Below are 23,997 nucleotides of genomic sequence, written 5' to 3' on the forward strand. Positions count from 1 at the left end.
ACCAAAAAAAAAAAAAAAAAAAAAACTGCAGCTTGAGTTAACCGGTTCGGCTCTATCGAGGCTGGTTCGGTTCTTATTATCCAGTGGGTTAAGGGTTGAGCCCGGGAGCGTCGAAGCATCTTTTCCCTTAATATAAAATTCTAAAAAAAAAAAGGAAATCCAGACATCGGAGGCGCCTCAAAGCAAGGTTTTTTTTCAAGCGGAGGAGAGGTGAAACCGAGAGACAAAGACCGGAAACTCTGCGGATGGGTAGAGCTCTTATCTCTCCCGCCGCCAGTCCTCCGAAACTGAGAAGATTCTTCTCGGTCACTCAATCTTATCCACGCCAAGCGCATCAAGGAATTGCTCACTCTCTCAGGGAAAATGTGCGCTTTTCTGCGAGACCTGCACTTTCTTTACAGACGAGAGCTGTTCTTTCCGATCTTCCGAACACGAGGAAGTATCCAAGAGTCGGCGCCGAGTCGACGGGGCCAGTTCCTGCGGCGGAGCTCCTTGGGATAGTCGAGCTTGCTGCCAAGATCGGAGCAGGGGTTATGTATTTTTTCTTTATAACCCGCTTTTTAATTATTGATCTGTTTTTGCTTAATGTCCGATTTAGGGCTATGGAAATATTGAATCGTTTATTCTTTGGCAAGTTTGCAAGGGGTTTCTTAATTTTTATCTTTATTGATTGTGAATAAAAAAATGTTATAGTTTTTAGTATTTTGAGCTTCTTCATTTAATAGTTTCCGCATGGAATAGTATCATTTGCTCCAGAAATCACAAACGTGGCTATAGTTTACAGAGAAATATTATTTTTCCCCTTAAATTTATAGTTGTTTGTGTTATTTTGATTGTTACTTTTTGGTTTGAGGTCACCTTTAGAATTTAGTCTATCTGTGTTAAGATTACCCTTATTATAGTTAATCTATTTGAAAAATGTTTTGCATAAGAAATTCAAAAGCAGGTCCATTATATTTGAAACAAAAACAGCTCAACTGGAATTTTGCAATTATGTTTTTATTGAGGAAAATTACATTGAATCTTTATACAGTTCTACCTGTGGAATGCCTCTTGATGGAATTAGAGAGTGTTTGGATGGACGGCGTGGAGTAGAGAAGCCTTCTTTTAGCATAGGAGAATTTGAGGCTTTCCTATCAAAGCTATGATGTGTTGGGAGGTTTGAACTTATGAAATGCCCTAGAACTAACCACTAGCCTTGATATTGCACCCATCTTGGGTATGTGTTAAGGTTTACTAAACCCATAGAACCTACACACCAGCATCTCATGGGTGATTTTTTTTAAATGTTGCAATCTCTATTCTATTAACCATCTCTCTCAGTTAGAGTCAAGTGAGCGGTATGCCCTAATCACCAGAAACAAATGGCTACCATTTTTATAAACATGATTAAGTTGGATATTTATAATAGAGGCATCACTATGCACAATTTGATAGAGAGAAAAAAAAAATAGTTGTGTTCATTTACCTCTGACATGTTTTGTTGTAAAAGGTTGGATATTTCTTAAATACTATAAGTGTCAACTCACATTATTTGCGAACCGCGCACTAGGTTATTCATAGAAATATAACCAGTAAACCTTCAAACCTATGTGAAGGTATGATACACTTGCCTTTCTTTTACCCAAAGGACTGGCGACTGAGCCGATGGGCCCCACTTGGAAGGGCGGCAGGCAAGAAGAGAGGGGGGCTCAAAGGGGAATCATTTCACCTTTAATTACTTACCATAGAAAATAAAAATTTAGAGGGAATTAGGAAATGTTTATTTAGGAAAAGAGGGCTGATTTGAATTTAGATTTGGGAGGGAATTAGGAAGGTTTATATTCGGGTTAATTAGGTTGTTTTATTTTTATTATGTGAATTGTGTTTTGCTATAATTTTCTTTGGAGTTTTTCATAGCGGTGCCTAGGGTTTGTGGAGAGCCAATCTTCATCTCGAATAGTAGATCAACTTGTATCTTGATTTGTTTTGTCGAAATAAAAATCTTTTTTGCTGATTTCTATTGCGTTTTCTCTTCGTTATTGTTGTTTTTGCAACGAGGAGATTGGATTCCTATTAGCAAGCCACTTTTGGATTGTATTCTGCTAGTCTTAGTGTTTGATTTAAGAAATAAGCCATGTCAAAAGCATGCTATTTTGGATAGCTCCAATATTGAATGTAATTTTACTCTTAACATACTTTGAGGTTTCCACAATCATAACTCATGTAACCAATGTGGTATCCTCTATCCCTACAAACTACTTAGGTACTCATTCCACCCTCTATAGGCTACTTGGATAAATAAATAACTAAATGAGAACAAACTCAGGTTTGGATCACGAAAACAATCTCATCGCAATGTTGGGTAACATTTCTATTTACCTATCCCCCTTGACTTTGCATTTTTGGGTCTGTCATACTTGAAGGATAGCATCCCTATGTTGGGTTACATATTTCTACAAATCCTTGTCTTGGTAGTCAACCAAGATAACTAATCAATTGCGGTTGGCATGCAAGGATTTCAAACACTTTAAATCATACAAAACCCATACGAGTGTCTTCAGCTTCATTTAGCATGGCTTATGCTTTCATTTGTTTTATTTTAAAAAAATAATTCTATTATCCAATAAGAATTTTTTTTTTGAAGTAAACTGCGGGGATAACAGAAAAAAAATGCCAAAATTTTTCATCCAAGTAGCCCTTCCCTTTTTTATGTTTGTTTTCCCACCCCAATGGCCAGAGTAACTTAAGGGTGAAAGAAATGAAGCCTTTATACAATCTCATGGTGTAAAAGCTGCTAATTCTCTCGATATTTTAGCACTAAGATTGCCTTTTACGAGCTATCTTAAGGGCATGGAGTTTTTGCTTGTGTGAGTGGGAGCAACTGAAGTTTATTGACATAAAACATGTGCAAGCAAAACCACAACATCTTTTATAACAATTTTCATACAAATTATATTTAAGTGTAGCACCTATCAAGCACACATCACTATAGTAGCTATATAAAGGCTAAATTATGTTGTCATAAGATTGTCAGTGACATTCTCTATAATCCAAAGAAGTTTAACATGTAAATTAGCTTTGCATTCCATTTGATCAAAGGACTAGCTACCATTTTTCTTCTTGAATTGTGCTTTGAGGCTACTTCAATTTTGCTAATATATCTCAAATAAAGTGATATCTTTCTTAATTTGCTTAATCCACCTGTCACATTCAAATGTTTAACATACAACACCATCATACTTATTGCATCGCCTCATAATGGGGCATCAACACTTGCAAGTATGCCCAAATCCTTTGAGAAGCCTTGTTAACTAGATTGCCTCTTTTACTGTCCATGGATACACCGTACACCCAATGTCTATTATAGAAAAAAGATACACATGATTGCTTCGTGTCCTTCATAATAGAAAGCATCATTATTTAATAAGAGCACACATTTTGAAGCAGACTTTGGTTCATAAAGGTTTCCTCCACTATTGAAATTTCTAGATTCAATCAGGTGTTGCTCACAACCTCGAAAACATAGTATGCAAATTGACATTTCTTTAAGGTACTTGGAAAACCTTTTTATCACCCTCTGTGCATAGAGTCAGCTTTTTTATCACCCTCATGAAGGTCTAACATCCTAACCAAATAATAAATTCTAAATGGATTTACTAACCTTGCATATCTTATACTCCTAACTTTTAAGAACAAACATGACAAGTTGGCTCATAAATTTCTTTAGTTATTTCTTCATTCCAAAATAATCCTTACGTATGTCTAGTAAAAATAAAGTCCAAATATGCCTTAATGGCCCACATGGTCATAATGGAGGCAAATATCACTATAAGTGAAAATGTATGCTCATGTTCGATTTCATTTGTAGCATAAAAACTACAATTTCCAAACAAAGCTTTGTACCTATCCGTGGATCCATATAATTTCATTTAATTTTAAAATTCATTTGTTCCTAGCAAAGTTTTCATGATGAAAAATGTGAATTTTTTTCATTTTGAAGTGTGCACGTGCTTATTACATAGCATTATAGTATTTAATAATCAATATATAAATTAAAATTATGAAGTATTTATGGCATTTTAAGTCAAGTATTATCAACTAGTTAGCAATAGGGCATGCATGTGTAGTGATGAGCAATACACGATGCTAACTCTTTTCTAAATTGATCTTTTTCTTTGATCTTGAAAGAAGAGTTGAATGCGTTGGAGTGCTATGCACTTTGTAAAGACTATACTTCAAGGTGTAAGCCTGATATTTTGCAAAGTTATGCACAACCTTATTGTTACTTTGTAGTGCATTTCATTGTACTTTTAACAACATTGATTCAATATCATCTTTCTATCTTTTGGCAAATTCTTCAACTCTCAAAGTTGAATAAATTTTGTGAAATCTATTTACTTTTCAGAGCAATATTCTATTTGTCCATATTCAAACCTAAAAAATCATCCTGGACTATCTAAGGTTCTTCATAAGGTTGTGAAAATTGGATCAGACAACGAACTGGAAGGAGAGGTTCACGGTTCGACCGGTTGAATTGGAGTCGAACCAGATGACATAATAAAGAATAATATTATTAAAAATTAATAAAATTAACATAATAATGATGTTATCATTTCAAATATGAGACACTATTTTGATAAAAATAAAAAATTATAAAGCAGAAAACTTGTATAATTAATTAAAAGAATTATTTTTAAAATCTCACACAAGAGCAAAAAACCCAAAATCTCATAATTCTAAGAATTTACACTCATAATAAAATGATAATTTTAAATTTAAATATTTTTATAATTTTAAATTAGATTTTTAATCTAATTTAATTTACATATAACCATATAATTTAATATAAATTATTAATAATTTATATTACATATTTAGATATAATTTACACAAATAAATTCATGCGAAGATGCTTCATGGTGATTTTATGGTGGTTTGGGGCAAATAAATATAATAAAAATTTCATGCTAATTTAAAATTAAATTTTTTTATTATAAATTAATTTATCCATTTAAGAAAATTATTTGATATTTAATCTTTAGTATAATAAATTTATTTATTTAATTATTTAAAAAATATGGTAATTGAACTGGTTGGTTCACCGGTTCGCAGGTTGAACCGGTTGGATCGGCTGGTCCGGTCTGATTTTTAAAACCTTGATTTTTCATCATCAATTGAATCTACAATAATTTCTTTCTCTTAACTCTATGCTGAGGGACCTTTCTATTTCTATGTTCATATTCCACATTTCATTCTCACCATCCTTAAGAACTACAAATCTAATACCATTTACTAGTTTATATGGAGTATTCTAAGTTTCAATATCGAGCTCTTATACTTAAAAATCTGAAATGACTTACCTGAGCTCAATACAACTTTCAAGAACCTGATTTGAGTAACATAAGGACTAACAAAGTCAAAGAGATATTTAAGGAATCTAGTTTGACCGACACAAGGAATTATATTGGATTCTTTTGAATCCGGATTCAAGAGCATAAAAAACATGATGCTATGTTTATGTTGTATTTTCACAACTTGTAGCTTTCAATACCATCATATCAACAGTTGTAATGTTTCCCCTTTACATCTTCTTACTCTTGATCATTGTTCTGCAAAAAGGTTATGCATGTTCCTCCATCTCAAACTATATGGTTTGTTGCCCTTGAATTAATCGTCCATATAGGAGAATCATTTGTTCATATAATAACTAGAGATTGTAAATTAAAACAAATTGAAAAACATATCTTCATTTTATCACATGCACGAGTGAAGTTACCTGCATACCTTAATTATAGTACTTACAAACTTTTTTAAAAATCTTTCTATACGCTTGTGCTTTTCTTTGCCAAATTTTCAGCACAATCATTCTTCTCATCCTCATTCTGATAGTTCACCTTGTTAACACATTTGCTCATTTGATTCCTTTTGTCGTACATAGTTAAATCCATTTTTGATCTCACGTTGCCCTTTCTTGAGCATAAGGAGGTCCTCTGGAAGTTTAACATGTTAAGGCGCCTTGTCAAAAGTTATAATATTATCGTTTTGTGTAAGAAATACATGAAGATGACCTGATCGTGATAATTATGTAAACACATTGCGTACCAGTCAACACAACCCATAATCTTTAACTTAGGGATCATTTGTGACATGATGTTAAGATAATGTCTCATCAAATCATAGCATGCAGTTAAGATGCATCCACTTGCTACTTAATTTCAACTTTACAGTATCATTATCAATTTTCTTGGACAGTTGCAATAAATAAAATATTAACAATCTATAAACCACTACAAACCATTTCAATGCACTAATATTTAACTCCTAAATAACCATACATGTTAATAAATCATGATATCTACACAAACGTAAGGAAATAAGTAAATGAAAACTCATAGTCTGAATATGCAAAGCCAAAACTTCACTAACATGACCATATAAAATTTTCAAGCAGATCAATGGCTAACAAATAGCTAAAGCTGAACTAATTATTTCTCTCTAATGATGATGGATTCCACCCACATTCCATACCAAGCTCTTCTTCATATTCTTCTACTCTAGTTTCTCTACTTGCCAAAGCATGCTTGGGACGATATATCTGAGGATGATGAACACTAGTTAAAATCTGCAAAATTCTTCTACCTCTTCTAAGTTGGCAATCAAGGCAACACCACCACACATGAAGAACCTGATATATGTCTTCTATTTCCTTGGTCTGCGACCCTCTCCAAAGAACAAATAACATGAAGCAAATGATGTCACATGGTGAAGCGGTTGGCATGCAATCTTCTCTTGATATCTCATCAATCATATTTGGCCAAATACAAAAGGATTTATTTGTACATTAACACGTCATGCAAGGTTAGAAAATTCAGATTTGCTGCTTATCAAGGTAAAGCTGTGAGAAATTTTCATCTCATATGATTTTATTTTAAAAAAAAAAAAGGTAAAGCTGTGAGAAATATGACAAATTGATCTTTTGTACAACCTTTATCATGATGATACTAACCCAAATCATAATTCTCTCTAATAGAGTGATCAAATACGTTAAATACAAAATATACAATTAATCAAGGCAAAACTTGGTAAAAAATGACAAATTGATATTTTATTTGACCCATAACATGATGCTTGACCCAAATTACAATTATATGTCACTAAGTTAATGAGCTTTTAGCTAGCTAGAATCCATTTTTATCTTAAGGTTAAAATGTGAACTAATTAGCTTAACCACTAATATTTTTAAAAATGAAGCAATTAGACCCAAAATTGAACATCAAGTGCTTGTAAAATCTATAATTGTGCCTTTAAAAATTGCAAGAAAAATATTTGCAATTTGTACTTTTTTGTCCCTAATTTGTGATGTGCATTAAAAATTGCAAAAAAGTTAAACAATATTGAAAAATTCCTACATATATGTATTAAAATTGAATTATGTAATACCCCCTTTACATAAGAAGCATTATATCCCGGATATTCCTTTCGGCACTCATTTTTCTATTTCTCAAACCATAGGTAATTTATGTTGATTCTCCAAATTCTTTGCTAGTTGTAGCTACTTTTCACCCAATGTCCCTTGGTCAACTTATATTGATTAGTGACTCACTGATTTTGTATGACTGTGTTTAATGTGCACACGTGCATGACTATGTGAGATCTTGATGTGATAGTGCTGATTGTATTGGATTTGCTTAGTTCTTTCTTGTTTTACACGCCATTGCGCGATATTTATCAACTTTAATGTTACTGTTTTTTTTGTGTGCAACATGTCATGGATTACATGATTTGTTTGCTCATAAGGCTATGCATACTAACACAATAGCTATCATTAACATAATATTTATTGATAGCCAACTTTAGTGTCTGAAATGAGAATGCTATAACATGAATGTAGCATAGCTAGAAAATTTTGAGCGAGAACTGTTTATATTTGAGAGACTGCAATTAATACATCACCTTTTGAAGATGAATATAAAACACACAGGTGTTACGGGCATGTATAGCAAAGGATAGAAGATCCACCCATATAAAAAAGTGGAGAGAATTAGTGTGTAAAGGTTAGGAAGGAGAATCAGTGGATCAAAGATAAATTAAGTATATGATGTGAAAAAAAAAGTGGACAAAATAGTTTTAACACACACAACGATATGCCTTGAGTAATGAAATGGGTTTCACAAAATACTAAATAGATTGGACAAGGCTTTGATTTGGCTCTTTCTTACATTCTGTATTATCGGACTTCCTTTGCTCCATGAAGCTACTTTAACCAAAATAAATTAATCGTCTTAAAGACTTTTTTTTTCAAGCATTTTCTGTCATAGTTGGCTTCTAAATTCTTGATGCCCAGCTTAAAATCTGGAGACCATCCTTTCCTTTGAAGTTTCAATGAGAAATGAAATTGTTTAAAATAAGCAAGGTTTTGACTTTCTCTCTCATTTTTTGATACTTAACGAGATATTCTAAAGGGGTATTATTTTCTAAAAGCTTTGGCATATAACCAGTAGCGCTTTATCTACTTTGGTTTGTAAGCTCTACTTCTGTTCAACAGATTGTTTCTGGCCTTCTTCCATGTTAGACTTGTTGCATTCTCTGTTTGTGTGATACTACTAAATTCGGAATAAGAGCACCGTCTCAAGTTGTCCTTGGGTGTTTAAAGAAGTTTCCACTTCTATTGTACAAGTATTTCACGTGCAATTTGAAATACGAAACTTTAGCTCAATTCTATTCCTGACGCAAGAAGTCAAGGTTGGTTGTTAGCCTTCCTTTGTAATTATAGTTTGAATTTTGCATGTGGTTATTTCCTTATACATTTTTTTGAGGTATGGCTAATTGTCACATTTTATGGATGTAAATTCTTTTCTATATACGGATTTCTGTGAATGAAATAACAATCATTCTTTAGGATTTTGGTGCTGCATGAACTTTCCTCTATCAGAGAATGATTGTCATTTGATTCCCAGAGGTAAGAATTGCTGTTGTGTTTCCTGCAAGTTGTGTGCTATATGGGCAGCGGAGGAATTGCTCCACGATTTGTTTATTTTCTGCGGCCTGTACGAAGTCATAATCATTTTACTAACGTGATAGGCTAACTTGCAGGTTGTCATGGATGCTGTTAACAAGCCACGGAATATTAGCTATAAAGGAGTCACAGATTTGGTGACAGAGTAAGGACAAGCAATAATATGCTTTGCTTTTGTCTTATTTGTTCACTTGATTGATTACAATTGTACATATTTTTTCTCTTTGCATTTCTATACTTATGCTTTTATTCACTCATAAATGTGAAACCTAAGATTGCATCCCGTGTACCATGCATATGAGTTGGCATGTTGTATATGACAATTTAGAAAAAAAAATTATGAATGGTTTTCAATTTGTCTTTAGGAGTTATTTAACATGATTTCCACTGTTTGCGGTTTTTCGAAATTGCTGAGCCATTTAACTTTTGTGAGTGAATATTGCTTAAAATGAGGATGTAGTTGAATGTGACTAAAAATTAGCTTGAAGAATTAGGAAGAAAAATGAATAGATTGAATGTAATTTGGATAGAAGTTGTGTAAAAGAATTTACACAAAATAAGTCTATTACCTCATGTAACACTGAATTGGGATGTATGGAAAATGATAATTTATAAAGTTGACAACAAATAATTGGGATTAGGCTAATGACGATGATGAGCTTTTTTTCTAAAGGAAATTGATGCATCACAGATGTAGGGCCTTCTAGGTTTGCATGTGGAATTAATATGAATGTAGTATTCATGTTACCTGGCTAGTGTCATGATCTCTGGATCAAGGTGTTCTTATTTTTGCGTTTATCGTGGTAGTCATAATTATTTTTTAAAATAATGACTATTTTGATATAGTCACTGTTACAAGCTCTTTGCATGCAATGGTGATGTATAATGCTTTGTTAGTAGTAAGTACTTGTTATAGCTTTACTGCTGGGCCAGCACATAGTTTTTTTGATGTAGGCAAAAGGGGGGGGGGGGTCAACACAATTCTATGGAGCCTTGGCTGATTTCGGTTTTGAGCTTAGTTGTTGAAATTTTAGTGGTGCAAGCTCATTATTATCATGTGGAGTTGTAGCTCATTATGAGCTAATGTTTAGCTCTAAAGTTGGAAAAGTGTGCAAGTTTTTTAGGTGTGTGGAACTTGTCTCTTTCTCTTCATCTTTGCCTCTTGAGCTGCTGCCTTTTTTCCTTCATTTATTTGCTGGTCTGCCGTGGCCTTTATTCCCTTTAAATGCTGCCTTGGTTGTGCTGAAAACCTGTAGCTTTTTTCCTTGATCTTTGCTTAGCCGTTTGGGAAACCTGAGGGTTTTCTTGGATAGCTTGCGAGCTATGCCACTTCTTCCTCTCCTCTTCTAGGAAAGCTTGCGAGCTTCTGCTCTTTCTTCTTGGCTTCTAACCTCTTTCTTCTCTCCGCAAGTGTCCACTCCATTGTATCATTCTTCTCAAGAAAATGCAGTTTTAGGATTGATGTTTATGTCATGTTTGTGTCAAAGTTTGTAAGCGTCGCTTGTAAGAGTTTTTGTTTGTAAGTCATTTTATTATATAAAGTTGTGTTTTATAGTATTTGTGTTCTTTTAAGTATTTTATGTCTTTCTATCATCCTAGAAAGAGTTTTTGTTTTTTGTGATAAAAAATTTGGGCCCCTCTCCCAAATTTTTGATTGCATCATTTTTGTCATCCATTCCTATTTGGTGAGTTAAAGCGTTTTGTCTGGTAATGATTTGCTGTGCTATATAGATGACTATTGTTCTCTCTTCTTAATCTAATTTTCAACAATTAACAGTAAAAATTTGTCTGATTTTGCATGTGGATTGGGCTGAACTTCATTTATCAGTATTTTTCCATGAAGTTCCTAGATTGGGATGGCATCTATCGAAAATATTAGCCTATCATGAAATATCTGAAGTTCTCGTTAGCTGACAAAAGTATTTTATTTTTTGGTTTTTAATTGAGACTATTCATGAAATAGAAGTCTTGTAAGTCTTTAATCTTACTTTCTTCTTGTCGTTCTTCTTTTTATTCAAATTTCCTCATCTATATATATATATATATATATATATATATTGCTCTAATTCATTTGTAGATTGCCCTTATTATTATGATTCTTTTTTAAAATAGTTCACCCTCACACAATTTGTTTAAAAGGTAAAGATAGCAAAAACCTGTATTTTTTGATCTGAAACATCATCCTGTTAAAACTCCACCACCTTCAAAGAACAATATTTGCTAAAGGTTTATTGAAATTTCGGCCCTTTCAAGATCAAACAAGCATTGCCTTAATAAATGTGTTAATGACAGCTGAATTTTTTTATTTTGTTCAGGAAAGCGCATTTGGATAATTAATTTCAATGAGTTCTATGGAAAACTGTTATTAGGTTTTGTACATATACTTGTTAAATTCGATCTGAAGCATTGTCATGTACGTTAGTACAGGATGTAATATAAGATGCGTTCATGAGCAATTCCATTCTAGATATGTTTTCCAAACAAATATTTTATCCTAACAAATGGGTAAGATTACTTAAATTAAATGAAGTTATTTGAGCATGTATAAAAAGATATCTAGAACCATTTCAATGAATATGATTTAAAAAATTATAGAGAACAAGTAACTTTAGTGAGGAGCATTGCAAGCCATATGTTTTATCATCATGTTGGTCAACATACATATCTTCCACAGTCATGTCCTCTGCTATACATCAATTTAAGAGTATTTACTGATTAGGGACATTATTGTACATGATTATAATTAGTGTTTTCCTTATTTCTTAAATTTTGATTCTCTTTTCATTGCATTTGTTTTGCTACCGATTAAAGGAATTATGACGCATGATTATTGGCTGATTGGCCTTGTAGTGAAACATATGCAACCATATGGAGCACCTCCACAACCCACAGATTCTCCACCATCCGTGTTTCCATTTGCTAGTTATCTACTCCTTCGAACACTTCAAAACCTTGCATATCCTTCGAGAATTTGAGTTAGATATTTATGTTTATTTTGCTTGTTACTTCAACTCCAAGCAACATAATTCTTTTTAGTGGAAGTGAGTTAATGTAATGCATCATAGTCTTATTATTAAGTCCATGACTATGAATTGAATCTAGAGACATGAATTTCATATTTGTATTAGGAGCTTGCATTATGTATATAAGTGCATTTGTATAATTTTCTTTTTATTCCTGCATTTAAATTTGTTTTGGTACATTATGATTAGGCTTGATTCAAAGGCCTCTATAGCATCATATTTGGATTTACATTTTAGCTAAAAATATACCTCATGGGATCAAACTATGCAAAGGACATACGCAGGAGGAGATCAAGTCACACTCATTTCATATTTTTTGGAGGTAAACCAACCAAAAGGGGGAATCAACCCAAAAAATTGTGGGACATACAAAGGAGGAGATCGAGTCACGCTCATTTCATATTTTGTGGAGGTAAACCAACCTAAAGGGGGAATCAACCCAAAAATTTGTGGGACTAGCCTTTGGAACGTGCAAATAAAGTTTACATTCATGGCACTACATGAAAAGACTTAGGATGAGACTCAACCTTAAGATTTGCCTTGCAAGTATACGAGTAAAAATCAAATTCATATTACTATCCTCATGCATCACTAACTTGCATTTCTTATTATTATAGAGGGCATACATATGAAAAATATACCACCTAGTGGTGGGGGTGGTGGCTGACGGCGGTTGTCCAACAACGAGAGCGGATCAAGCTTACGGTGTATTTGAAATTTGGCCAAAACAGGCTAATTATGAATTTATAAACAATGAATTACGAGTGAATTTATCATTTCTAAAATTTTACTTTGCATTTCTTTTTCCGCAAATTAACTACCAAAAATTTGGAAACTCTTGCATTTAGAATACTTCACACTCAATTTTCATTAAATCAAATAACCCCTTAATCCTTTGCATTTCTTTCTTCTTTAACATGTTCATATCACACCTATGTAATCTCTTTTAGCTGAGGTGTTGGTATAAATTTTTTTTTTCCACGACATACCATTTCATTTTTGCCAAGTCATTCTCTTTAGTAGTCATCAAACCTATGCCGGTCAAAGAAATCTTTGGTTAGAGATAACCTATCTGTGAATTGATTTGAATCATTAACTCTAAATTTATGAGCTCAAACTTTATTTTTTTCTAGAATAATCATTAAAGTCAATAGCTTGCCTAGATTGGTGATCACCTTTGCCCAAATTTCTTAGATCTGGAGCTGCCCAAAAGGAGGATTTGTGGGGTTGCTCCTCATCCATATTATGAGGTTATAGATGATGTTGTGGAAGGTTTGTTTGTGTTCCATAATAAGTTGATTTCTTGTAATTGTGACGGATATTGACCACATGTACTTCTGATTGTGCAACCCCACCCTCATTTACATTTAATGTGGTGGCATGCTTTTAGAAGATGATGTACCTTGGTGTATGCTTTTTGCTGATGATATTCTTCTTGTTGATAAGCCTAGAGAGGGAGTTGAATGTAAACTTGAATTATGGAGGTCAACCTTAGAGTTTAAAAGTTTTCGCTTGAGTAGATCTGAAATTGAATATATAGAGTGTAATTTTAGTAGTAATAGACCTAGTGAGGGGATTGTGACTTTGGGTGATCAAGTCATTAATAAGAGTACACGTTTTAGATGTCTTGGATCTATTGTTCAGAGTGATGGTGAAATAGATGAGGATATTATCAGTAGAATTCAAGTTGGATGGTTGAAGTGGAGGAATGCATCGGGCTTGTTGTGCAATATAAAAGTCCTCAAACATAAGGGGAAATTTTATAAGATGGTGGTGAGACCTGCAATGCTTTATGGTGCCGAATGTTGGCCATTAAAAGAGAAGTGTAATACTAAGTTAAGTGTTGCAGAGATGAGGATGCTTAGGTGGATGAGTGGCTTTACGCTTGGAGATAGGATATGAAATGAGCATATACGTGAAAAGATTAGAGTAGCTCCAGTGGAAGATAAGATTAGAGAGAGTTGCCTTAGATGGTTTGGTCACATTAAATGGAGGTCTTCTAATGACCCGGTTAGGAAAGTTGAGATATTGGATTTGACTTATGTTAAGAAAGGTAGAGGTAGATCTAAAAAGACTTGGTTAGAAAATTTTAGAAATGATATTTTTCTATTAGATTTAAATGAGAATTTGACTTTTAACATGACACAACGGCGAAAAAGAATTCATGTAGCCGACCCCACGTAGTGGTACAAAGGCTTGATGTTGTTGTTGTGGTGGTGGTGGTGGCATGCTTATCTAAGACTAACATTATTTTCATCATGATCTTGATGCAGTGCATGGCTAGGTGTCATGATGATTAAATTTGATGAAACTATATGATAATATAGCAGTTGTACATGTGCAATGAAATAGTAAGGATAAGAGAATACATATTTTTTTTTGAAACTTGGCCAGCAAGAAAAATACAAGAAAATAATTTAAAACAAGTTATTACTACAGCAAACTGTATGCTAGTGAATCATAAAACATCCAATAGCAAGAGCAATATAATTTCTTATATCCACATTCAAGGTAAAAGATCAATTTAATTTGGAACTTAGACCTTGCCAAGGTACTCTCAAATATTCTTAGGGAAGAGTAGGTTTACTTTAGGACTGAAGTTTGAGATGCAAGTAGTGTTCATCAGTCGAACTTTATGCAAAAACTTGCAGGATTGCCAACCAACAAGCTAGTGTAATCCCTAGATTTAAGTTACAAGAAAATAATGCTAAACAAATTGCTTGACAACAAAGTAAAGATGAGTTACCTTACTAGTAGTGAGCACTCTAAAGATGTTTGACCCAGTTTAGCTCTCGGGAGATTGAACGTCACATTAGAAGCTTCATGAATCCATTAAAGAGGGTTGGTCAAGCTTGCTTTGACTTAGACTTGGATGAAGTGGCAAGGTGACTTGACAAGGTAATGTGGCTTCCCAAATCTGCATTTTAACCTATCTTCTTCCTTTAATGTTGACTATATATTTTTTCCCATTTTTGATATTCAGATTTCTAGTATTGTTCGTGATTGAATTCCGCCACACAATCAACTATGTCTTGCAAGTTTCTAATGCTTATTTAAATTGATGATATGATTATTTGGTTTTTCTGTTGAGGTTCACTTGCGGCATTATGAGTAATACAGCTTATTTTTCACTACATTGCAGTACAGACAAAATGAGTGAGTCTGTCATCTTAGATGTTGTGAGAAAGAATTTCAAGGACCACCTTATTTTGGGGGAGGAAGGAGGTCTCATTGGGGACACAGCATCTGATTATCTCTGGTGCATTGATCCGTTAGGTGAGGTTCTACTGGAAATGCTTCTATAGGAAGGTTTTAGATTGACTCCCTTTGTCAATTGTAGTGGTCCCTTACAAAAGGAAAAGTAACAAAGACACTCTTCCGGCTATTTTAACACTGGTGATTTTAACAAATTGAATGAGATAGCAAAGGAGCTTGCACTGTTTAGGCAATGCTTTTAAATGAGGCACAAGGAAGAAAGTTCTTTGCCCACCTCGCCTAAAAACCTGAGCTGAGTAGCTTTCATGACTCCAACATTATTGATTCCATGGTCCAAACTTAACAACTAGAAGTGCACTAATCTAAGAAAGTTTCAGATATTCTCAGAACGTCTACTACAATAGAACCGACTTAATTAGTTTTGTTAAAAATTTTCTTGAGTCTCCATATTTACTCTTTTTGTATACTACCCTTGTGGAACCTTTTCATTTTAATCACACAACCTTAATTTTAGAGTTATTCTATATATAGCTCCATTACCACAAATTAACTAGAAATTTTTGTTAAATGGCCATCTGATGTTCATGATTATATAATATATTATATGCATATAATTTTTGGATAATGGTAATGAGCTTGAAGTAATAAAACAAAAGGAAGTCTGAGCATGAAAATAAATAAGTGCATGTAATGAAAGAAGTATTGCTCCAACAAATGTGAACTTGGTTAATCAGCATTAATTCCATCTAATTATTATCAGACGGATAGGCTAAACTATAAATTTTAAGCTAGAACTAGTGTTCTCGTTGTAAGTAAACAAAAGAACCGTTTACATTAAAGCCTACTTTTAGTGAACTATACGAGTGCAATTATTTATCTTTCCTTAGGTTAGTCATTTTGCTTTCAGTCTTGTTCTATATTTTTATTTATTTTTTTGTTTTATTCCCATGTTTTGTTGAATAAATTGTGATTTTTTTCTTCATATAATTGCCTCTATTTTCATGTATGATTTTTTTCTTCATTTATATATATATATATATATTGCTCATTTTTTCCACCACCTCTCAGTCTAGAAAGACGGAACTTGAATTTTTCCATCTTCTTGATTTGCATTATATTGCTTCTTTATTCATCTTATTTCAAAGGATTTTTTCCCAAGTTTTCAGAGCAAATGGGACTTGCACTTATTTTCTTCAATATTTTCAAAAAGAACTGGAGATAATTGGTCGATTATTTTATTCAAATATTCTTGTATTATATATACAATCCTAAGAGTGCTTTTTTATTTGAAATCATACAAAATCATGTAATAATGGTTATAGAATAATTATAGTAGTCAACGAATTGATGGATTGATGAATAGATGATAAGGATCCCATATATCAAATGGGAATAGTGGACGAGGGCAGAAGCTGTGATGAAGGTTAGTCCCAATAGGTGAAAATTATACAGGTGTTTCTTACTCTTTCTTAAGTGAATGAATGCATGTCATACATTCTAAGCTGTCTTGATAAATTTTTAAGCCTGTCCTTGCTTTGGTGAGAATGTGAGCAAGTTATTCATATGCTAAGAATTTAGTACATATTAGACCACTATTAAGCCTTTTTCATAAAAAAATAATCAACTTCAATATGCTTTGTATGGTCATATTATAAGAGATTATATTCAATTTGATTGCCAACTTTTTATCATAATAAAACCTCTTAGAATCTTTTCATTCAACCTTTAAATCTTCTTGAATAATTTTTAGCCATAGCAATTTACAGATTTGCTATGCCATAAATCTAAATTCAACTTCGATACTATGCTAGATCTTGCTCCCACATTCCATTTTTAACTTATCCAAGTCACAATATTATTTCATAAGAATGTGCATTAGTCTAGAGTTGACCTCTTGTCAACAATAGAACCGGTAGAATATTTTATATACGCTTAAAGATGTCATGAGTTGGCCCGATAAGCTTTAGTTGATGAGGCAGGAACATACTGTCGTACGGAAAAAAATAAAACTTTCATTTCACTATTAACATATTCAAATATTCATCAAAATACAATTAGAAAAGAGCCACTAATATTCCATTTTCACAATTTTAATACATTAAAAGTAACAACTCATAAACATAAAACTACTACAAGTAGACTAAATACATAATCCATCACATGAAATAGAATAACCATAAAGAACCTATCTTATTGGTATTCTCTACGACGGTAAGTGACATGTCTATCAGCCATCAAAGCTAAGCAGATTCTTCTGAAAAATATTCTCAAAATTAGGGCGAGCTAAAGCTCAGCATGTAACAAATATTTCTATTAAATTCATAAGACAAAGAAAAGAAAACATTATGTATGTAATTTTCATATTTCAATGCATAAATAACTTAAAAGAAGAAACACTATAAATGACATGAGATTGATATTGGGCATGAATATTATGTAAGCCATTCTATATGCCAAGTTTTTCTTTATCATTTCATATGACCATAACTTTCTCATTTATCATTCTTTTCATAATTTTCTTTTATGCTCTTTTTTGCATATAATATTTATCCATAACTTTATACACCCGTAACAAAATTATAAAAAATTTGTACTGATCAGGTATACATTCAATTTGATCATTGATTTTATTTTTTATTAATTGCTCCGAAGAACCCTTTATCAATTACTTTAAAAAGCCTTTTACTAATTACTCCGAAGAGCCCTTTATCAATTTAGATACTCCGTATCAACATACACATTCTTTCATTCAATATTTATCGTAGGAGAGATGAGATCATTCATACAACCATATGTGTCTATCCAATGTATTATTTTTAGTCTAATTTTTAGAGATGAGCATGTCAATAATGACAATTAGCAAAAGGAGCAGATTTAATTAAAATTTTAAAAAGGAGCAAATACGTCATACAAATAGGCTTATTTCCTAGAGAGAAAAAATGAGAGGAGAGAGGAGAGATGAAGATAGGAGAGAGGGAGAGAGGAGAGAGGAGAGAGGGAGAGTGGGAGGGAAGAGAGTGTGGGCGGGAAGAGAGAGAGAGAGTGCAATGCTGTTGGGTTTTATTAAATATTAATTATTATTTTAATTATTATATAAATAATAATTAAATATTTAAAAATATTTAAAATAATAATTAAATATTTATAACTACTTAATATATATTTTAACTAATATTTAATTTTGAATAAATATTTTAATTATATGTTTAATATAAAACTAAAAAATATTTATATTATATATTTTTTTAAATATAATATAATTATTTATATTTAAAAATAAAATTTGTAAGAAAATATTTATAAGAATTTAAAATTATTTGCACACACTCTCTCTTCCCATACTTTCTCTTCCCTCCCTCTCTCCCTCTCTCCTCTCTTCTCTCTTCTCTCTCTAGAGAATACGCCTTTTTGTATGGCTTATTTGCTCTTTTTTAAAATTTTAATTAAATCTGCTCTTTTTTGCTAATTGTCATTATTCAAATGCTTCTCTATAAAATTTAGCCTTATTTTTATGCAAATTCCATATGTAGGCATTTCAAAATAATTAAAAGAAATATGCTATACTTAACGTGCAACTTTTCAATTGAATAAAATGTCTAAAACATATGCATTCTTTCATAAAATGCTTTATGTTTTAGTATTTTTATTCTTTTGAAAGGAGCACGTTCTTTCCTTACATACTACATGCAAGAAATGATGAATAATGTAGCATGTTTCTTTAGTTCTTTTCAAATGCCTACATGTAGAAATGCATACAAACATCACATTAGATAGAAATATATGGTTGAATGAATGCTATTATATCTCTTACAATAAATAGTGCATGAAAGAATGTGTATGTTAGCACGGAGTATCCAAATTGGTAAATTACTGTTTAGAGCAAATGATAAAGGCTCTTTGGAGCAATTAGTAAAGAGCTCTTCGGAGCAATTAATAAAAATGAAAGCAATGGTCAAATTGAATGTGTACTTGATCAGTACAAATTTTTGATACTTCCGTTACGGGTGTATAAGTTTATGAATAAGTTTTATATGCATAAAGAGCATTAATGAAATAATGAAAGAAGAAATGAAAAAGGTTAATATTATATGAAAAAGAAAAATAGTCATTTAGGATGACATACAGAATAAGCATACCAGATATAAATCTATGGCACTTGTATTATTTCTTTCTTTAGTTATTCATGTATTGTAAAATGAAAATGGCATGCATAATGAAATTCCTTTCCTTGCTTTATGAAATTGATAAAAATGCATGTTAAATGCTGAGCATTAGCTCACCCAAATTGTGGATTATTTTTAGGAGAACCTGCTAAGCAGTGATGACTGATAGAACTCCTTTCACTTACCGTCGTAGATAAATGCAAGAAGACAGGTTTTTTTGTGGTTGTTTTTATTTCATGTGATGTAATGTGGTTAGAATATAATGAACTCATTATAGAAATTTTATCAGTTTAAGTTTAGTTGTTGTTTTTGATGTATTAGAAATTATTGTAATAAAAGTTTAGTGATTTTTTCTTATTTGTATTTGGATGAATATTTGATCATGTTAATTTGAAATGAAAGTTTTAAATAATTACTGTACGACCGTCTGTTCCTGCCTCGTTAACTTGAGCTTATCAGACCGGGTCGTGACAAAAATCAGAAACATGAAAATTAATAGAAATACAAGAACCTACCTCAATAAGCAACAATTAAACCTTCTACGAGCAAAATACACTATTTATGATTGTGGCGTATATCTTCTCATATATCCAACACCTAAAATAATGAACACCTTTATTACTAACTCATGAAACATAAAATACTTTCATTTAATTAATATTTTAATATTAATTATTTTCAAATTTAATTAAATACTAATTTTAAAAAATTCAAATTATTGTCTAAATCCCTAATTTTCTTATTTTAACCCTTTATCATTTCCTAAATTAAATTAAACTACTCTCTATTTTCGATTTTTCTTTAAAACCATTATTTTTAAAATCAAATTTTCATTAATTTCACCATATTGAATTTTCACCATTAAAAAACTTTCCTAAGATCATATGAAACAATATTCGTTAAAGAGATTTTATAGAAATTAAAAAATTGGAAAAACCCTAATTTTTGTAAACTCAACAAAATTTGGGGAAAATTAAAATTTCATGATTAGAAATCATTATTCAACATTCCCTAACATTCACCTTCCATAATTTCAAGTTTTAGAAAAACCCTAACTTTTTTACTTCAAGAAATCCTTAGATGTCGTTATGAATGAGAGAAAATGAATAAAGATTCTTGTGTTACTCATTAGAAGATTGGCATATTTGTGTTTTACTAGTTCACATATATCATAATAAAATTTTTTAATATCGATTTGTTTAAATGATGAATGAAATATGATTTTGAGAATAATAAATGATGGGTGGTTGTCAAGGAATAGGCGTTGAAGCTAATTTTTATCTTTATTTGAATTAAGGGTTTATAAGATTAGAGATAATATTGAATGTTGGGTTCTCTTGATCATTGGATTCCTTTAGGTGGTAGAAACCCTTAATTTCTTTAGTGAGCCCATCGTCCGCCTTTTGCTTTGTTTCTTGAAGATACAATATGAAAGCTAAAACAAAATGTTGCTCTTGACATCTTCAATTCACTTTAAAATGGATAACAGGTTGGTAATAGTTTAGGTGCATGAAGGATAATTGAGAGAGTGAGGGATTTGTTTATAACAATATTTTTATGATTGTTCATGATTGTTAAGTATCCATCGGCTATAGTTATTTTTTTACTTCTATAACAACATAATATGAAATAAATTTATGAGATGAATTATATGATATGCAGCCTTTGAATCCATGATCCAAGAGTTTGAAATAGGGATCTCTGTGACTTTAAAGGCTTGTGTAGAGGATATAATACTTAAGAATACTAGAGTAGAAATTCCTTTTATAGATGTTTTTTCGGTCCTCTTATCAAGGCTTTTTGTTTTTTTATGCCTAATAAATGATCCAATTTTTTGTGTTTCCTTTGTAAGCGGTACTAATTGGGAACACATTTGCTAGATCTTTTTATTCAATTGATATATTGAATGGATATGTTGCAATTCTTCTTTTACATTTATACTGCACCCCTCAATTCTAAGAGAACCTGAGATAAAAGGTACATGAGTATTGTTATTGTTGTCCATGAAGGGAGAAACTGCTGCTGGTCACAAGAACAAAAAAAAAAAAAAAAAACGAAATAAAAAAAAAAAAAAAAAAAAAAACGAAATGTGGCAATGTGGCGATGAAGTTTATAACAATGGTAAGTATTTTAAACAATGCAACGATGAGTGTTGCTGCATAAAAAAATGGGAAAAAGGAAGAAAAATGACTACAACAGTAAAGGCTTGCAAGTTCTAGGCAGTGTGGCAATGAAAGCTATAGCTTATTGAAATGCTAAGAGAAAAAAAAGTTTAAGACTCTAGTATCATGACAGTAATTAAGAATTGGTTGAATATTTTTTCCAACATGTTTAATATTTATATAATTATAGAAGAATTTTTAATAAAGGGCTGTTTGGTTGGAATACAAAGTGGTGTAAATGATTCCAAATGCAACAATTTTGAAAATTTTGATGTTTTGTTGGAATACAAAGATGAGCAAAGTGGAGTAAATACAATGTAAATCATTTTAGTTTATTTTTGAATTAAACTAAACTCGCCCAACTTTGAGCGAGAAACTGTTTACACCACAAGCAAACTTGCTTGATTGCCACCCACCAACGCCGCCACTCGCCGGCCACCACCGACTGCTGCCACACACTGCTGCAACCAACGCCGCCACCACCCACCAGCCATCACTAGTAACACTGCCGACGACAACCACCATCCTCCGCACCACCACCGCAAGCTACCCTCATCACCGGCCACCATTGCTTAGCAGTCGCACCCGTCGGCCGCGCCGGCCACCACCACCACAATCACCTCCCCCGCCTGCCGCAACCATTTTTGGACTTTACACTACATTCATTACTTCAAATAAAAAAAAATCATTCACTTGCATTTATTTTACATTAATCCAAACAACTTCAAAATATTCCTTCTACACTGCATTCATTTTTAGCCAACCAAACAACCCCTAAGAAACATACAAAATTAAGGAATAATAGTGATATAATAATTATAATAATTTACATATTGATGATTAGATAGAATGATAATTACAATTGTCCATGGATTGATGAGTAGGCATTATATTTATTAAATATCCCATGGATCAGTGAGGTTGCAGCGGAAGAGGAAAATAAGAGGGCTAAACTCTTGGTGAGTGTCTTAGCAGGTAGAAAATATGCAAGCGTTTAACAACTTTCTTAAATATTTCATTATCTATTTTTGTATTAATTTGTTTTCTTTATGTTTTTAAGCTTGTTCGTAATATGCATTCTCCTTTTTTTCTTGGGTTTTTGTTTTTTGAAGTTTGTTTATGTAAATATGGTTTCAAGCTTCTACTTTTTTTATTGGTTTTTTTTGTTTTTTCAAGTTTGTTGATGGACTTTTTTTTTTCTTCTTTTTATTTATCTCATTTTTTATGTTATTTCTTTTTACATCCTTTTTTTCTATTCTTCAAAGTGTTTTTTTTTTTCTGTTTATTGGATACTTATTGTGTGCAATAAATTTTCTTCAATCTTCTAATCTTCATTTAGTTTCTCCCTTTTCCTGTTGGATAATTTGCTTGAAAATGCTTCAATTTACTCTTGATTTTTTTTATTTTTTCAACTTTTATTCTTCTTTTTTTCTTTTTTTATTTTTTTATTTTGGTTTTCAAATCTCTAATGGATATTTGGCTAAAAATTTGTAACGTGTTTAGGCTCATAAAAAAAAGGATGAATTGAGCATGTACTAACACTTTATCTGCATCATAAAATGGGTACCTAAGATTTCGTTCCAAGTACCCATTTTTGTTTGAATCATAATTATTAGTAATATTTAATTTAAACTTTTTTAACTTTTAGATGGGACGACAAATTTTGCACATTGCTATCCTAGCTTTGGTGTATCAATAGGAGTTCTCTTCCGTGGAAGGCCAGCTGCTGCATCTGTGGTATATGATATGGTTTATATAATACTTTTTATATTAAAATCATTATTTTATTTTATTATTTATTTGATTTCATTGTAGTTTATGATCTTGCAATATATAATTTATTATTTTGGAAACAAGAACATTTAATTTCTTTCAAAAGTGGAGCCACCATTTCTTAAATAAATTTATTTTTTTTAACTTCTAAGGAAAGAGAAAGTTTGATTATAGAAGAGATCAAAAGAAACAATTATTTGTAGGACACGTTTGTGGAATTTGAGAGGTCAGAAATTAATATTTTAAATTAGTTTGCAAAATGTACAAATTATACTTTTTTACCGGAGCCAATCTATCGTGGGATAAGATGGTTGTCTATTAAGAAGATTATTGTAGTTTTAATTGGTCACTAATTTCCTGAGGAAGGGAAGTCATGTGTGGCGATTAGCAATTACAACACCTGGATGACTCAATCAATGCAAGATTGAGGCAATGACACATGGTGACGAATCATGGCCATAATGAGCGACAATCACAAGATGGGGACGAGCAAGCCACTGTTTACTGTTGAATTTGGAGGGCATGATTGAAGTTGGGAATTAGATCAACTATGCTTGTGCGAGTGTGAAACCCACGTCTTCTTTTTGCATTCATACAACGGAGTAGACCAATGATGCGTTCATTGCAGCTAAGAATGCAAGAATCAACATCAGAAGTTCCTT

At 32.0% G+C, this 23,997-nt stretch overlaps 1 protein-coding gene across 1 annotated transcript in view; it reads left to right on the top strand.

The window, feature by feature from the left end:
• Nucleotides 1-148: 148 nt before the first annotated feature.
• The window catches only part of LOC110096533 (phosphatase IMPL1, chloroplastic), a 47,095-nt gene continuing 23,246 nt past the window's right edge, over nt 149-23,997 (top strand). Inside the window, exons 1-4 of the mRNA XM_020822546.2 lie at nt 149-530; nt 9,076-9,143; nt 15,164-15,297; nt 23,211-23,299. Coding sequence (XP_020678205.1) covers nt 246-530; nt 9,076-9,143; nt 15,164-15,297; nt 23,211-23,299 — 576 coding nt within the window. The 5' untranslated portion in view covers nt 149-245. The remainder of the gene's footprint in view (nt 531-9,075; nt 9,144-15,163; nt 15,298-23,210; nt 23,300-23,997) is intronic.

The sequence above is a fragment of the Dendrobium catenatum genome, unplaced genomic scaffold (assembly GCF_001605985.2).
Source record: "Dendrobium catenatum unplaced genomic scaffold, ASM160598v2 fragScaff_scaffold_716, whole genome shotgun sequence".
Lineage (NCBI taxonomy): Eukaryota > Viridiplantae > Streptophyta > Magnoliopsida > Asparagales > Orchidaceae > Dendrobium > Dendrobium catenatum.